Consider the following 18173-nt stretch of genomic DNA (forward strand, 5'->3'; position numbering starts at 1 on the left):
AAAAAGAAGCTAAGGCGCGTGCTCGACCTTACAGGCCAGACAGCATTACTTTTATACCAGGAAGAGTGGTTGAAACAATAATTATAAATGGAAACAAATCAATAAAGGACAACCCGCCCTGGCTTTTCTAACATAAAGGCCCCTTCCTCTCATTTACTATAATTCTTTAACACAATAGTTGATATAATTTATATAGGCTTTCAAAACGCCTTTCACAAAGTCCATCACAATAAACAGTTACAGAAACTAAGCCGTCATAGAAGTGGAGGAGTGGAAGGGGCATGGATCAAAGCTAACAGAATATTAGAGTAGGAATAAATTATCAGTTTTACGCAGCTCAGTATTGTTCAATACATTTAACAGAAGTCTTGAAAAGGGAGTCAACCATCAGGTAGCAAAATTTGAAGAAGACAAAATGATTTAAGTTTATTAAGACTATAGAAAATTTATGAGGAATTTGTAAGTTACCAAATGAAGTGGGGGACTGGGAAACACTATGGCAGGTGAAATTCAATGGTGATCAGTTTACATAGACTTTATAGGGCCTTGGGTTCTCTTCTCCACCCTGGTTTTGTCAAATTTTGGTCAGCTAGAATATTTTCCCTACCCCGGAGCACGTGCCCTTGCCTGATGTTCTCCATCCAGCCTGACTTTTGCTTTAAAAGAATTAAAAAAGCTGTGAAATAGAGATAAAGCTCAGGTTCATGGCAAAGCATAATTAATAGAATGGTTTGTGTTACAAAGTAATGTATTCTTATTTATACATTTATAAAAGGGAAGGAACAGATAATCTTGAGCCAAGAGATCTGGGTCCTGTTTTCAGTCCCGTTGTGTGAGCCTGGATACCCTTGGTAACTGATACAGGCTTCCTTTGTAATCTTACTGACCTCTGTCTGCATTTTCCCCATTTGAAAATAGGACAAATGGACCAGCACAGGCAGCAACAGAAGGTAACTTGAGTTTCCCCTTTTTAGGGGCATCTAGCCCGTTTGGCTGCTGAGGCAGGTTACATTAGTCCTAAGGGCTGCCCTAACTTGTGCTGCTGCTTCAGTGGCCCCTGTGGACCATTTCAGATTGGGGGGAGGGATAGCTCAGTGGTTTGAGCATTAGCCTGCTAAACCCAGGGTTGTGAGTTCAAGCCTTGAGGGGGCCATTTTGGGATCTGGAGCAGAAATTGGGGATTGGTCCTGCTTTGAGCAGGGTGTTGGATTAGATGACCTCTTCAGGTCCCTTCTAACCCTATGATTCTAGGGGAACAGAATTACCAAAGCATACAACCTCCTTTTCTCACCTCTGACCTGTCCCTGACCCCTCTGGCAGCAATGTAGAGTTCTCCTCTTCCCTGGCAGGCGTGTGGTCCTTTGCATGGTCTCATGGTCCCCTGGGTGGGCAACACCAAACTGGCCTAGAGAGGCCACAGGCAATTGTGAATCCAAGCCAATAACTTCAGTGGTCCAGAAGGATTTGCACTGGTCCTCTGCACCAGAAAGATTCACATCATGACAAGTTTACTGTGCTCCCTGAGATCCTCATATGGACAAAGCCACAATAAGTGAAAAATATTGTTTAAATTCCACATAACCCCTTTCAAAGTGTACAAACAAACAAAAGGCACTTGGATCCTAAAAACTCTATGGTTGGTTGTAATCAGTACTATCACCTCCAGCTCAGGCTGCTGTATTTCTGTAGTAGCCATGACTCAGACCAAAGCTGCTCAACAGAGATATTAGCAACTTAAAGGAAAACTTTTCTAGTGTATGCACTCAGCTGTGAACAGACTAGAAAGCATTTTTTTCCCAAACTGCCAATTTCTTTGAGCTGACAGTGACTTTCTTCTAAGACACAGCTTAGAATGAAATTGAAGGTGCTCATTTCAGCACACTGAAAATTTTAGATTAGGGTTTCCAGTGCCTTTAAAAATATACTTTTAGTTGATTAAAATTAGTGTAATTATTTTCCTATGCCAGAGTACATGTTGATCTGTGGGAGCCCAAGTTTGTCCACAAGTTCTTTTTTTTTATTTCATAATCACACAGGTTGGAATCTTTATGAGGCAGGTACTTGGCTGCATCAGGCATGCCTATTTAATAAAACATTATGAAGAGCAAGAAGGGAGGTTAGAAGTGTTTAAAAACTAAAACATTTTAGCAAGTGCTTTTAATGGAGGCATTTATATGTACATACACACACACACCCCATTCTGAAAAATATTTAATCAGAACAGATAAGTTAAATGTATTTTTAAAAGTTGATGTAGATGCATATAAAGGTGGTTTCATGTGCATATATGTAGAACCTACAAGACATGCAAAGACACCCCCTCCCCCCAAGGAGCCTTACACACCTGCATATATAATGTGGAGGAATAAAAGCTGCCTGATCATGGGGGACTTCAAAATTTGAGTAACAGATGCTGAAGGTCTCATAGTGCCAGTGGTAAAGCATCCTTTAAATTTCTAAATATTATAGATGAAAATTTCTTAACTCAAAAATGTTGCATCCAAGGTGGGAGAGTTCTATATTTATCAGTCAAGACAAAGTCTAAGAGGAACTAATCACAGAATTAAAAATTAATGGTAACAAGTACAAGTGATCATGACTTGATCACATCTATAACGTGCAAACAGAATAAAGTCCAGAGCAGACACATATACACCCAGTGCTTTAAAAAGGTCAATTTCACAAACCTGAAAACAATTATGAGTCATATCATCTGTGAGGAAAAATTTGAACAGACAAATGTGAATGACAATTGGGAATTGTTTAACAACACTTTACTAGATGCTCCAAAAGCCAGTTGAGGAAGGCGGCCATATTGGTTAAAAAAACAAGACCTGGTTTAGAGGGATAATGAAGACAGCAAAATAAAATAATAAAATAAAAAAATAATAAATGGAAGAAAGGGAAAGCTGATAGTAATGAATATAAATCAGAAGCAAGGACTTGTAGAAAATTGATACGGGAAGCAAAGGGACACAAATCTGTGGCCGGCAGAGTTAAGAACAATAAGGACATTAAATATATTTTGAACAAAAAGAATCCTAATAATGGTATTGGTCCATTACTAAATGAAAATGATAAAATTATCAATAATACAGAAAAGGCAGACATGTTCAATAAATACTTCTGTTCCGTATTTGGGGAAAAACGGATGGGTCACAAGGCTATTAAACTGCAGCTACTAAAGTTAGACATTTTAAAATCAGCAGGTCCAGATAACTCATATGTAAGAGTTTTAAAAGAGCTGGCTGGAGAACGCGCGAGACTGTTAAAGACGATTTTCAGCAATCGAATATTAGAATATTGGGGGAAACTCCTGAAGACAGAAAAAAAGCTAATAGTGTGGCAATATTTTAAAAGGGGATGATTTAGGTAATTATAGGTCTGTCAGTCTGACATTGATCCTGGACAAGATACTGAAGCAGCTGATATGGGACTCAAATAATAAAGAATTGAAGACAGGTAATATAATTAATACCAATCAGTTTATGGGAAATAGATCCTGTGAAACTAAGCTGATTTTCTTTTATGAGATTACAAGTTTGGCTGCGAAAAGTAATCGTGTTGACATAATAGACGTAGACTTCTATAAGGCATTTGACTTGATACCACTTTGATGCCATTTTGATTAAAAAACTAGAAGGATATAAAATTAATATTAAATGAATTAAAAGCTGTTTAACTGATAGGTCTCAAAATGTAAATGTAAACAGAAAATCATCACTGAGCAGGTGTGTTTCTAGTGGGGTCCCACCGGGATCTGTTCTTGGCACTACTTAACATTTTTATCAATGACCTGGAAGAAAACAAAATCATCCCAGATTAAGTTTGCAGATGACACAAAAATTGGGGGAGTGGTACATAATGAAGAAGACCGGTCACCTGTATAGAGTGATCTGAATCAATGTATTTTAATATGGCTAAATGTAAATTTATATATCTAGGGGAAAAATATAGGCCATACTTACAGGAAGGTGACTCTATCCTGGGAAGCAGTGACTGAAAAAGATTTGGGGGCAGAGGTGGATAATCAGCTGAACACAAGCTTCCAGTGTGACACTGTGGCCAAAAGAGCTAATGCAATCCTTGGATGCATAAACTGGAATCTCACGTAGGAGTAGGTGTGTTATTTTACCTCTGGTGTGACTGCTACTGAAATACTGTGTCCAGTTCTGGGGTCCACAATTCAAGAAGGATATTGATAAATTGGAGAGGGTTAAAAGACATGATTTATAATAAGCTAAATAGACTGCGCTCTTTGAGTCTAACAAAGAGAAGGAGTGACTTCATTTCAGTCTATGAGTACCTACATGGGGAACAAATAATAAAGAACTCTTTAGTCTAGCAGAGAAAGGTAAAACACAATCCAATGGCTGGAAGTAGAAGTTAGACAAATTCAGACTGGAAGTAAGGCTCAAAATTTGTTAGAACTGAGAGTAATTGGAAAGTTGTTCCAATGGTTAAGGCTCAAGACAGATTTCCATCGCTGACAATTTAAAAATCAAGATTGGATGTTTTTCTAAAAGATATGCTCTAAGAATTATTTTGGGGCGGGGGGGGTGGAAGTTCAATGACTTGAGTTATACAGACTAGATGATCACAGTGGTCCCTTCTTGAATTGGAATTTATGAACAGCATGACATTATCTTTGTCCTCCGTTCCTCCACTCCCACCCCAATGTGTGTTTCTCACACTTCTTTATGGTCTAAAATATAGACTGTAAACTCTTTAGGGAAGAGAACATGTTTTTATGTCCGTAAATCTCCTATCATATCTTTGGACACTGAATAGCTAATAAAAATACTAATAATGACTATACATTATAATGCAGTTCTTTATCCTTATGCATTCAAGTCAAGTAAAAGCTGAAATGAAGAACGGCCAGTCTGACTGTCAAGTGGCAACATGTTGTTGCAGCTGCTATGCAAGATTATTGAGTTTGAAAGTGAAGTGCAGGTGAGAAAGGGATAGGAACACTATAGAATTCCTTTAACACTCTGCCTTTAATTCAACCATCTTAGCACATGTTAAAGTGTATGCTACATTGTTTATGTTAGACAGAACATGTTAGAATGCATTAGCAAAAAACATACCTTTACATCTTAGTCTACTGCAGAGTTTCTCAACCTTTTCAGGTTGGCTCCCCTTTATTGGAAGTCAAGTTTTGCAACCCCCTTTCATTTACTATAAAAATAGGAGAACAAATGTACCAGTGATAACCGTATAAAATTTATTTGTATGTGTATTTTGAGAGGTCAACAGAGAATACATGATTTTGAAGGTTATGGGTGCGAGGAGCAATGGAGCAAAATTTTCTTTGCTTTAGATTGTAATAAAATTCTCAATACCTCAAAAGACCTCTGATTGCCTGGGGGATGCCACCCACCAGTTGAGAAATACCAGTCTAGACAAAGCCCCCCTAGACAAAGGTCACTTTCATACCTTTCAGAACTCCATTTGCGGAGTAAGGGGCTACCCAACATGACTGAGGGTATCTGAATCAGAGATCTTGCTAGACTCCGAGGTACAAGCCATACTGAATCCTCTTTAGTTACCATTTCAAGTCACTCCAGAGCTTGAAGGAAATGAACATGTGGATTCAGCCACTTCTTAGCAAAGATGTGCATTGTGTGTGTTCTCTTGTAAAAAGTGTATCAACTGTGAAATGGTAAGAGACTATGCAGCTCATGGTTTTGGTAATGGGATGTAGAGCTTTTCACCTCTAACCTGCTGTTTCAAATCCAGCCCAGGTCAGTAATGACTAAAAGTTATCCTCTAATGGTTGTTCAATGACCTATGTGCACTAATTCTGGTGGTCACAATCCAGTTCCCAGTGGTCAGGAATCCACATTACTGAAAAGGCTTTCGCAACAACCCTTTCAGCAATCTCAGCAAAAGGGCCAATTGATTGCCTTAGGCTCCTTGCAGGATCAGGTCTTAAATGAGTGCTTATCTCTAGAGATTAAACCTACAAGACCAAATACATTGATGGTATAGAAAGCATGTTCTGCCTCTGCCCAAGCTTACTTTGTTCTAAAGATGAACAGTGGAAGTAAGTCTTCAGCAGTGTTCCCTCTAATTTTTCCCACACACGTGCACAATGAATTTTGTTATGTGCACCAATATGGAGGTGATGTGCACATAACAAAATTCCTGTGGCAGGGGTGGGGCTGAGGGGTTCGGAGTGTAAGAGGGGGCTCAGGGCTGGGGCAGAGGGTTGAAGTGCAGGGGGGTGACTTCAGGACTAACATATTCCCTATGTACTAAATTCACAAACTAATTAAATCAAATTAGTTAAAATATTGAAACAAGGCAATGTTGCTTTAAAGAGATCCTATTGGATATTATTTCTACGCTAAAGCAGGGTTTACGGGAAACTGAATTTTGACTCCATTACAACTGCAGTACAACTGCAAGGTTTTTGTTTTGTTTTGAAGTTGTTCAGCAAGTCATGTGGTAGTTGTTCCCGATAAGAAGGAAATTGCATTTCAAGAAGTTTACTGTACTTCCGTGTTTTGTCTTTTTTTTTTTCTTTCCCCCTCCTAAAGGCAGGCTAAAGCTGCACAAAGAAAATACACTGCTGTAATTAATTATGCTGAGAACATGTTATTTCCTTATTGAAGGCTTATAATGAAGTTAAAATGCCTCCGATTTTTTTCTTCAAATAGTTTTTACTGTGCCATAAGAGTTTAAAGCTAAAACTACAAACTTCTGTACCTATAGAAAGAAGATCTTCTGAACTAATGCAGTTTTCTCTTCTTTGTTTTTTGGTCCCTGCTCCATCCTTTTCTATGATGACACAAATTTTGGATTTTACAATGTCAGTTTTATGAGACTTAGGTCAAGAGATATTCCTCATCAATTCTGAGACAAAAAGCACATGGGCAGAACTCTGCTCTCTGTTATTCTGAATGTATTTCAGTGTAACTCCACTGACAATGGATTAACACAGCAGAATTTGAGCCAAGATCTTTTGTTCCAGAGCAATCTCTATTGTTATCATTAACATGCTGCTGTTGACTCCTTCCAGATCATGAATCGTAGAAAGGGGTAAAAATTCACCCTGGTACAGGGTATCCATGCAATACATACTGCATCAGCTAAGGGCTTGTCTACCTTAGGAATTTGTGTATTGATGTGGCAGCACTGGTGAAAGCTCCCATGATAATGTGCTGCAGTGCTGTAAAGTGGAACATGCACTGATTTGACTTTGACTTACCCCAGTTCCATCTTACTGAAGGAAGCCCCACTTGATACCAATGCAGTACATCAATACTCTGCCCTGGCGGATCGTGGCCTGGACGTGGCTTGAGTGTTCCCATAATCCTGAGAGCAATGCAGTCAGGAGTCTTGCATTCCTGGTAGGGTCACCCAACGCGTCATGGTGAAAGGTGAGGTTCCAGATGACCAGCGATCCGACCCTCCACCCCCACATCCTCAATGGCAGCGCAAGAGGATGGAAAGAATTTCTCTCAATGGTTGTGAAAGCTGCAGCAGGATGGCAGTCTCCCATCATCTTGGGTTTCCTTGCCATTGGATTAAGATCTTCATCCTGTCAAGGACCTTGTGCACCCTGGTATGCAATGGTGTCTCCACATTAAAAGAAATCATGCACAAATGTCTTCCATATTCATGAAGAAGTCCTATGGTGATCAGTGAGTGGCAATGGGAGGAGGCAGCGATGACCAGAAGCTCCTAATCATGGACTGGCATGCAAGCAGCGGCTGTTAGAAGGCTGTTTTTGCATTTGGACAGGAGTGCAATTCAGCAGCTGCAACTGAGCTGCTCTTTTTAGGACCCACTGCACATCCCACATGGGGAGGGAGCAACAAAAGGTGCCCTAAACGTACTCTGCCTCGCCTACCCCAACTGGATAACCATGTTCAGAGGGATTAGCTAACTGCGCTCAAAACTGAATGAAATTTAGAACCTGGAACATTCAAACCCTGATGGACAACCCAAATAGTAACCAGCCAGAACACAGAACAGTGATTGTGGCAAGAGAACTCAGGATATAGGACATCAAAATTGCTGCACTGAGCAAGACCCAATATGTAGGAAAGGGACAGCTAAAGGAACAAGGTGGTGGTGGTGACACCTTTTTCCAGACAGGAGCGGGCGATGATAAATGACAAATCTACAGTACTGGTTTCACCATCAAAAGCAAAATAATAAACTAACTCTCAGAACTACCAGTTAGCAACAATGAATGACTCATGACTCTCTGCCTTACACTTGCCAAGAACCAGCATGCAACACTCATCAAAGCATCACTCCAACTCTTAATGCTGATGATGAAACCAAAAGTGGTATTCTATGCCAACCTTGACCAAATTCTCTCCTCCATCTCCAAAGAGGACAAGTTTATACTCCTTGCTGATTTTAACACAAGAGTTGGACATGACTTGGAACTTTGGAATTGCACGATCAGAAAGGAAAGTGTGGGCAAGACCAATTCCAATGGAATTCTTCTAACCAAATGCACAGAACACGAACTCTATATTCCAAAGAAGCAAAAGAACAACTACAAAACATCACGGGAAAAAACCCTATCCAAGCATTGGCAGCTGATCGACTAGGTTATTGTCTGTGCTCATGACTGTGACGATGTCGTATCATCAAAGCGATGACTTGTGCTGACGATTGTTGGACAGACCATCGCCTCATCCACTCCATTACTTCCATCAAACTTGCTTCAAAACAACGATTGCAGAAGAAACCAGCCAGATGAAAGATCAACATTGAGAGTCAAGGACCCAACCAAACCTGGCCTTTTCTGGCTGTGCCTCACCGAGAAACTCTGTACATGGCCTTTATCAATCTCATAAAAGCATCTGACTCCATCAACCATGAGGCTCTGTGGCAAACTCTCTCAAATTTGGATGCCTGCCAAAATTTGTTACCATCCTCTGACTCCTCCACGACAACATATTTGTGATGGTCGTCAGCAATGGATCCAAAATGGACCCATTGCGAGTTAAGAGAGAAGTAGAGCAAGGCTGTATCATTGCTCCAACCCTCTTCACCATCTTCTTTGGTGTAATCCTCCTCCTCATCGCTGACAAGCTTCCCTCCAGACTTGACATCCAATACAGATGGCAAGCTCTTTAACCTCAATCACCTCCAGTCCAAGCCAGACTATTACTAAATCAGTCACTGAACTCCAATATGTAGACAACTGCGCTTTGTACTCCCACTCGGAAGAAGATCTTCAAAAAACAGCTGAGGCCTACAATCAACTAGGCTTCACACTCAACACCAAGAAAACTAAAGTTCTCCGTCAACAGGCTCCAAATCCCCAAGATCCTGCTCCCGCAATCAAGCCCAACAAAGCGACCCTGGAGAATGTTGAGCACTTCTCCTGCCTCAGCAGCTGTTGCCAAAAGTTGACACTGACAAGGAGATTCAACGCCGATTCCAATGCACCAGTGCAGCTTTCGAACACTGGAGAAAACATGTCTGAAGATTATGACATCAAGAACCAAACCAAGCTTCTCATGTATCTGGCTGTTGTTATCCCTGCTCTCCTGTACAATGCCAAAACCTGGGTTGCATGCAGAAGGCGTCTCAAGGCTCTTGAACAATACCATCAACTGTGCCTCCACAAGATCTTCCGAATCAAGTCAGATGACTGATGCACCAACATCAGCGTTCTGTGCCAAGCCAAAACTTCCAGCTTGGAAGCTATGATCACCTACCACCAACTCTGTTGGGCTGGTCATGTTCTCGAATACCAGACAAATTGATTCCCGAAGCAAGTCATTTTCTCACAGTTGAGCCATGGCCAGCAGATGAGGGGAGGGCAAAAAAGCACTTCAATGACACCCTCAAAGCCAACATGAAGAAGTGCAACATCGATATAAATTTATGGGAAATCCAAGCCTCTGACTGATTAAAATGGAGAAGGACCTTGTGGCAAGGATTCCACCATTTCAAGACCCCAGGGAGACAACAAGCAACAGAGAAACAGGAACGGAATGAATGTGCCGCAGCCCAACTCAACAGTCCATATCCACCCCTTCCACCAGGAAATGTCTGCCCCAACTGTGATAAGATCTGTGGATGCCAGATGGGTCTCATTAACAACCTGCAGATCCACTAGCATAACTGGCTATCATTTCTTAGAAGACAATCATTCTCAAACTCTGAGGGATCACTTGCTAACTACATCTACACTGTGGGGGTTGCACCAGTGTGGCTACATCTGTGCAGAGATCCCTAAGGTAGACAAGCCTTCCAATTCATGGTTGATCGTACCAGAAGGGTGAAGAGCAAAAATGCTTCAAACACTCCCATCAGCAGAATCTTACTTCATGATGCATAAATATTAATAACTTTGAAGACACAGCCACAGACAGCCACAGACAGATCTGAACGGAGAGCAATCATCAATAAAGGTTGCAAACACTTTGAGGAAAACAGACACAAAAAACTGATTCAAAAAAGGGTCAAGTTTCATGCCAAGTCTTCAGTGAGAACCTGCACGTTCCTGTGTTATATCTGTTTGCAGTCTTGCTCCTTATGGACCAGACTATACAGCCACATGAGAATACACGTGATGTCGTGACGTCATTGACTGATATGACAGACAGTGATACTAGTAATTACACCTCAATTTGTGATGTAGACATATATTTAGTTACCATTAAAGTTCCAGTTACAAATTAGACCAAACTAAAGTCCTACCTACATTTAAGAAATTTGCACTGGCATAAGTTAGTCTGCTGCAACCCCCTAATGTGGACGTAGTGCATCAATGTAGTCTGGTGTTTATACTAGTGAAAGTTAATTCAGTAAATTGCAAATCACATCAATGTAATTATACTGGTAAAAATTTCTCACACATAGAAAGGAGCTAAGGGAATAGACTTATTGGCTCTTAGCCATATGTCATTAAACAGTAAAACATTGGTCAAGCTCTTAAAGCCATGATATAGCTAGAATTGTGTGTAATGCACTTAGTATATTAATAGCATTACAAAAAAAAAAAGACATCCTTTTACGTATTCACATGCGTAGGAAAAGACATAAGTGTACTGATGTTATAGCATATACAATAATAAAATTTGGAAAGACACTTCCATTCTAAACATCTTTCAGTTGCTCATAATGGTCTAAAAAGTATTTCCTTTTCAGTTTAAACTCCATATTTGGGCTCAGGCCAAAAGTTACCATGTTTGTATATTTCCAATAGGCAAATGTAATTTTTGTGGTCAATTATAAATAATACAAGAGAGGAATTTGGAAAAAACCTGGTTTCTTCAAACTTACTTGTCACCAAAACAATGAGCCTCAACTTAACCTACGAGAAAAAGTTGTGGAACTTTATTTTTTTAAAATAAAAAAAAAAATGTTTATTTACAAATGCATTGCCTTTTGGCCTGCCAGCTAAATTCTGCATCCTCGGTGTAGTGGATAGAAACTTTCATTTACTTAAAATATCATCTGCAGCTTTGACAATTATAAGAGATACTAATAGTGTAGAAGACCACTGTTTTCCTACTGATCGGAGAACAATTATCTGAAATGGCAAAGGCTGCCTTAGACAAATAGTAGAAAAACATTTGACATTAGCCAAGCCTACTGAAGGTGTTACACAGAATTCTCCCTTTTATTTTAGCCCTGAAAACTTGCTCAGATTTATGTGGCCACTAAACCTCACAGTTTGTTTTCACCAATTCAGTTCTAACACATTTTGGCCCAGTTCCACAGTTGGGCTAAGTTGCCATAGTGACAGTGATTTTAATTAAGCTCTGCTGATTTACAGCAGCTGCATCTGGCCCTTCACATTTAAATTTTGATTGTGTGTTTTGGTCTCTGTTAAAATCTCCACTAAACACCAAGATAGGCTGAAGCTGGTTCAAGTATAAATTTTTTTAATTACAATATTGGTAAATATTTGGCCAATATTTCATTTAATTTTATTGCACCTATGAGTATATGTTTACAGAATGCACCAATTAGTGAAAAGATCATTAGAAGGATTTCCCTCAAAAGGACTTCCTCAGTCCTACATAATTAGCTCATAATCTTAACAGGATATAAACATACATAAAACATAAGGTTATAATTCAAAGTAGACAACAAAAGTAGCCCTAAAACATCCCTGTTTTTCAGTAAAAGTGAAAAGACCCAACATTCTGGTTATACTGGACCTCTCAATCTTTTGTTAAAAATTTATTATGGGTTGTTATGTTTGCAAATATGATGTTCTTTAGGTGTCTGGACCTGCCCTTGAATGGTTCTGGACAGACCCAGATCAGTCAGTGGACAATTTGATTAGAAGGTTTCTGAATTCCCATTTGATTTGATAGGCAGCATTCCCCAAAGGATCTGGCCTATTGAATGCAGTGTTGTTGTAGCTGTGTTGGGCTTACTGAAGTCATTCATCATACGTAGTGACATCAGTTGTAAATATGAGGTAGTTTCCCCAGTACTCTGATATACAATTGTATATTCCCATGCTCCATGGACCCTGCAAGTTCGGTCTTGGCCATGAAGGATTGTGTAGATGACAGGAGCATCTGGATCCATCAGAGCTTCTTTCACCATCCTGTCAGAGCAAACTTTTGCTAGTAGATAGAAATCGTCAGTTTGCACGCCTGCTTATTCAGAGAGTCTTAGGGCTCATAGTCACGTGCAGCTGCACCACTGTAGCACTTTAGTGAAGACGCTTCTATGCCAATACAAGAGCTTCTCCCGTCGGTGTAGTTAATCCACTGCCCCAAGAGGTGGTAGCTATGTTGCCGGGAGAAGCTCTCTCCTTGCCATAGCACTGTTGACACGGAGAGGCTAGGTCAGTTATAACTACATGGCTCAGGGGTGAGGGTTTTTCACACCCTTGAGCGACATAGTTATACCAATATATGTCTGTAGTATAGACCTGGCTTAAGTCACCTTAAAAATCTTGGTGCTACTTTAACCATGAGCTTTCATAAAAAGACGTGACATACACAAAGGGTTTGGTTTTGTTTGTTTTGATTATGTAGTCTCAGCCCTTTTTTAAAATCACACATTGACCTCTCCGCACACAAGCTATGATTATTGCAATTACCTCAGCAGAGCTTATGTGCTAGTTGAAGCTTTTTCAGAAGGCAGCAACATAGCTGAGCAACCCCAGCCCACTTACCTCCAGCATAACCTTAGCAGTCCTGTATATGAAGGGGAGGAACTACCATGTAGAGCCACTCAGACTGAGCCCCAGCAGCATTCCTTCTCAAAGCAGCTGTCCCTTCCTTAAGCAACCAAGGTTGTCCCTCATTTCCCATCTCCATCTAACCATTAGGAGCCCTAGCCATTTCAGTAGCACGCACTCAGAGTACCAGGAGTAGCTGCCACTCCAAAACATAATCTAGTCAAGACATTCAACTGGAGCAGTTTCCCAGCCAGCCCCTGGCCGCCAGGACCAGTCCAGGCAACAAGTAGTGTCCCTAAATGGCCCCCTCAAGGATTGAACTCACAACCCTGGGTTTAGCAGGCCAACGCTCAAACCACTGAGCTATCCCTCCCCATCTTGGTCTTCATGTGTTTACATAAGGCTGCAATTACTAAACTGATATATCACTATATTTCTAAGAGATTGCTTACACTGAAATTGAGAATGAAAGCGGTATAAATCCATCTGCTGATTTTCATGTTAATATTCAGAATACTTTTCTAGGTCAGATCAGAGCCTTGGGAAGAAAGCGAAATACAGAAGGAAGCTTGCAGATGGACTGCATTTTCTTTCCTAAGAGAATTTACCTGTAATTTTTTTGTTCTACATGGTATGTTTTAAGTTTTTGCTTCTTTCCCACTTTATCAGACAAAGGCAAAGTGTGTCTCTACTCCAAAAGTGATACCTTCACAAAGCCTTGCTGGGGGAAGAGGAGAGACTTTATGGAGAGTTCCATTGGTAAGTTTAATGGACCTCCTACTTCAAACCCTGCAATAGAAAAGTAACAGAATTGGTAGATTTTAATAGGATCTCCTTTTCTAAAATATCTTTGAATTGGAATTAATCTTTCATGTCTAGATGTCAGAGCCACATTCCAATTAAGGCCCGGTCTACACTCAAAATTTAAGTCAATGTAGCTACAGCACTTCAGGGTGTAAAAAATCCAAACCAGATTGCCACTGCTACGCTGACCTCCACCCCGTGTAGGTACAGGTAAGTCGACAGAATAATGCTCCCATTGACTTAGCTACGGTTGCTTGGGGATGTAGAATTACTGTAACACCAAAAAAACCCTTCTGTCACTGTAGTCTGTGTCTACACTATGGCACTACAGTGGCATAGCTATGGTACTGTAACTTTGTTGCTATAGCATAGACAGCCTATGACTTGAGTAATCTGTGTACTTAAGGCAGCAGAATCCTATGGAGTTGATCTAGAGCACCACACGAAGGGTTTTATTTGCCAACAAGTCTGTTAATAGTAAGGAGAGGTAGGCTATATAGAAAATTCTGGGCCCTTGGGATTGATATGGCATTCTGCAGCTGCCTACCTAGAGGAATGGGAGACCTAGAACAAACCAGTGCATTGAGTTCAGAAGTCATGCATATTAAAAAAGCCACGAATGTGGGCAGGGAGTAGAACTCTCAGCCACAGAAAGGTTTCTACATGTTTATTTTTTGTGAGGTGGGTAGTACTAAAGTGTCTGGAGCCGGAGGAAAAACAGATTTGTGAGTTAGAGGTAGATGAGCCTGGGCTTCTTTTTCTATCTCAGGAAAGTTGAGACATGTAACCACATTCTCTATGTCTGGACTGGTAATTATACCAGTATCAGAATTCCCCAGGATGGAAATATGGCCTGTTACGGCCCTTACTGCTACAAGAGGTATGTAGACTCTTAAATTGATATAAGGCTACTTTCCCTTGCCCATTCCCCCTAGTTGGGCTCACATTTTGGTATTAGGTCCAGTAAACACCCCTCTCTTTTTTCAGGGGAAAACTATCCCACCCCACCCAAAGGTATTAGGCTGTCCAAGTTCTGCTCCCAACTGTCTCTTGCATAGAGCAGGAATGAATGGAAGCAGATCTAGAAAAGAATTCTAGCTGTCTACCTCAAGAATATTGAGCAGCTGCATTTTCACTAAGAGCAAACTGTGCTGTACAATTTTCAGCTCCTAGGTATCTGAATGCATTTTGCTCACCCCCACTGTAGGCAATCCCAGAATCTGTATAAAGTTTAATACCTAGCTGCATGAGATTGTGAGCAGGAGCTAGAAATCTCCCCCGGGACCCAGGACTAAGATTATATTTAAAGCATGGATATACTTCTGCTCATCCACAGTAGTCACTTAGAAGGCAGCCCCACACTCTACATCCAGAGGTGAGCCAGTAGAACTGCCATGGCTTGTAAATGAATCTTTAAGAACCCATGGGGAGACTATGACTTGGAGATGCAGTCTGACAAGGCACAGCTGTTGAACAAGCAGCATATGCCAATCAGCATCCCTGAGTCTCCAAGAATGCTTGAATAATTTCCAACGCAATGCTGGACTTCATTTCATGTTGGTAGAAAGCAATAAACTGGTTTAGTCTTTTCAAAACCATGACAACACCCATTGGCTAAGAAATGGATGCGAGTCTTTATTCATTTCTGGGGAGTAATATCACCTTTATTTTAGAGGACATTATAGTCTATTAGTCAATGATAGCCAATCTCCAGGAAACAGAACAAGTGATTTTAGGGGCAGATGGGGATGTTTGAGGAGTTTCTCAAGTTACCACATGTAACAGATCTTACCCAACAATCTAAAGAAATAAGGTTCCACTGCTGTTGAAAAAGCAGTAGGTGGCCTCACTGAAACTAAGATTCTGTGTAGCAGAGACTGGAACCCTTGCTTCTGCAGCTAGCCATTTTGGTCTGTAAAACCCCTTTTTTGTTAGTCATTTTACAAACAAAAACTTTGGCCAGACTCCCTTGTACTGGTCAGTTTACCCCTTCTTTCTTGGTGCAGTTGTGCTCCAAAATCTGTTTTTTCATGTTTGAAACAAGTTGGGTTTCTAGCTCTCATGGTTGTGAAAATTACGCTTGATAATTGTTTTCAAAGTTAACTGAACATAAGGCTAGACAGCATGAAAGAATAAGAGGCCTGAATGGCTCTTTTCTCTAATAAGTAACTTATGAAACCTTTAAAAAAATCACAATTTAAATAGCCTTATTTCACAGATGATCTAAGCACACCATGTTATGTTTAATCGCACAATCCTCAAGTGCCTGGGTTGCCACAGCAGCAGTGTATCTTCATCTTGGACTTCCTCATGGAGTTGTAAAAACCAAGTTATGGTGAAGGTTCAACAAGGCCTCTGGAAAGGAGTAAAGAGTGTCTTATATTCGCTCTTTCCTCTCCCCAAGTACCAGTAGAAGCTTTGATATCTAGGTACAAAATTGTGACCTAAAAGAGACAGTGGGAAAAGGTAAGCTTGAAGTTTTTCCCAAGACAGTTATAGCAACATTTGCATTTATACCTGATTTTAAGTATTTATAGGTGTTAAGGAAAATAATTAGTAATGGCACTGCCATGACTCAAAACGATTATAATGCATTTGTTTATCACATGGAGCCCTTTGATGGTAGTTTATAAAATTCTTCCAGTGACCTTTTATTGAGTTATTTAGGGACACAATATGAGGTGTAAGAACCTCCAGCTTAACTAATTTTAATACTCAAAAGCCCAGCAGATGGAGCAGTATGTCATTAATATAAACTCCCAGAAACTTTGAGTCATATTGGAGAAAGGAATACATCATTGCAAAAAAAAAAAAAAAAAAGGGGCAAATAATGAGTATATACTGTAGGAGCTTTTCAATTGGCCATTTTCACTTTTTGGTAAGAATGGTTACTTCACCTTAAAGGATGAGTAGCTTCCAAAGTGACATGGCCGAGTAGGATTTTCAGGACTGTTGGCAGTTAGGTAAACAGTGGAGCCTAAAAATCCCAACCTTGAGATGTTTTGTACAGAGAATCATTTTGGCTGAAGCTGATTTATATAAAATTTTGCACTCACTGCCTTTATCAGAAGACTTGATCAGCATTCACAACTCACTGAAGTCATAGTAGTTCAGAAGTTTTGAAAATAGCGCCCAAACTAGTTGCCTAAAACACAAAGTCAGTGGGTACAAATAGAACAAGTTCTCCTGAATCCAAAATCCACTCTATCACCTATAAAGACTGTCTTAATGCAGGAGCATATGCAAGCTTTCAGCCTGCTTGGGATTTTGACAACCTCAAACACACTGTAAGCATGCACCACCAAAAAACTTTTGTGGCAATCATAATTATAACATAAAAAGATAAACCTTCAAACCAGAATAGTGTATATTGAAAGTGAAAACATTCAGCAGAGCGCTGAACCCTCCGCTGTCAATACCATCTTTTTAGACTTAACGAAAGGAATCTTGTTTTTTTGGCATACTCTTTGCTTGTGTATTAGCAGTAAAGAATTTGTACTTTAGGAGTTATCTAACTGGCTGTAGATTGTGACTCATTCCATTCTGGTGCTAAGTAAATGTATTACATATATATCACTTGAAACACTAGTCTTAGTTCATTTTTCTTTATGTATAGTAAAGATGCAATCAAAGCGGGGGGGGGGGGAGGGGGGGGGCTGAAGCTCCCTTAAGAAAGTTCTCAGATAACCTTATGATCACAACAAAAGATCTTCATTTGTGCCCCAATCTCCACCATGGTCTCCCTTAGCTGTCTTTCACTGTATTGGACATACTTGCAGATAAAGTTTCTTTTGAACCACTTACCACATCCAATGGATCTATGGAATCAAGTCTTTCAGCTATCTGTGGTCTTAAGAAATGGTGATTTCTTCAGTACCAGGTTGGATCCACTGTGATTAATAATTTCCAATGTTGGCAATTGAGTAGGAATACCAGAGAACATGAAGAGATTTCTAGCTTTAGATGTTCTAACATTAAAATGGGGAGATAGTATCTGAATTAAGACTTTCCTCATTACATAAAGACTAGAACATTTTTAAACATGTTTCTAATCACCAGAAAAGTTAGAGGATCATATTTTAACCTACCACTCTAGGTTTTTCAATTTCCCTTGTTTCCTGACAAGCTTTTAAAGACTAAAAGCCTAAGTTATTCACTTGTTTTTTTGCTTCTCATATTCAAAATAACTGACATCAAACCCCCTTTGATCATTATACAGATTTATAGGATTTGG

General features: G+C 40.0%; 1 protein-coding gene across 1 annotated transcript in view; it reads right to left on the reverse strand.

The window, feature by feature from the left end:
• The window catches only part of MANBA (mannosidase beta), a 75977-nt gene extending 74419 nt beyond the window's left edge, over positions 1 to 1558 (reverse strand). Inside the window, exon 1 of the mRNA XM_048846629.2 lies at positions 1292 to 1558. Coding sequence (XP_048702586.1) covers positions 1292 to 1375 — 84 coding nt within the window. The 5' untranslated portion in view covers positions 1376 to 1558. The remainder of the gene's footprint in view (positions 1 to 1291) is intronic.
• Positions 1559 to 18173: the final 16615 nt, after the last annotated feature.

This window comes from Caretta caretta, chromosome 4 (assembly GCF_965140235.1).
Source record: "Caretta caretta isolate rCarCar2 chromosome 4, rCarCar1.hap1, whole genome shotgun sequence".
In the NCBI taxonomy this organism is placed as follows: Eukaryota; Metazoa; Chordata; order Testudines; family Cheloniidae; genus Caretta; species Caretta caretta.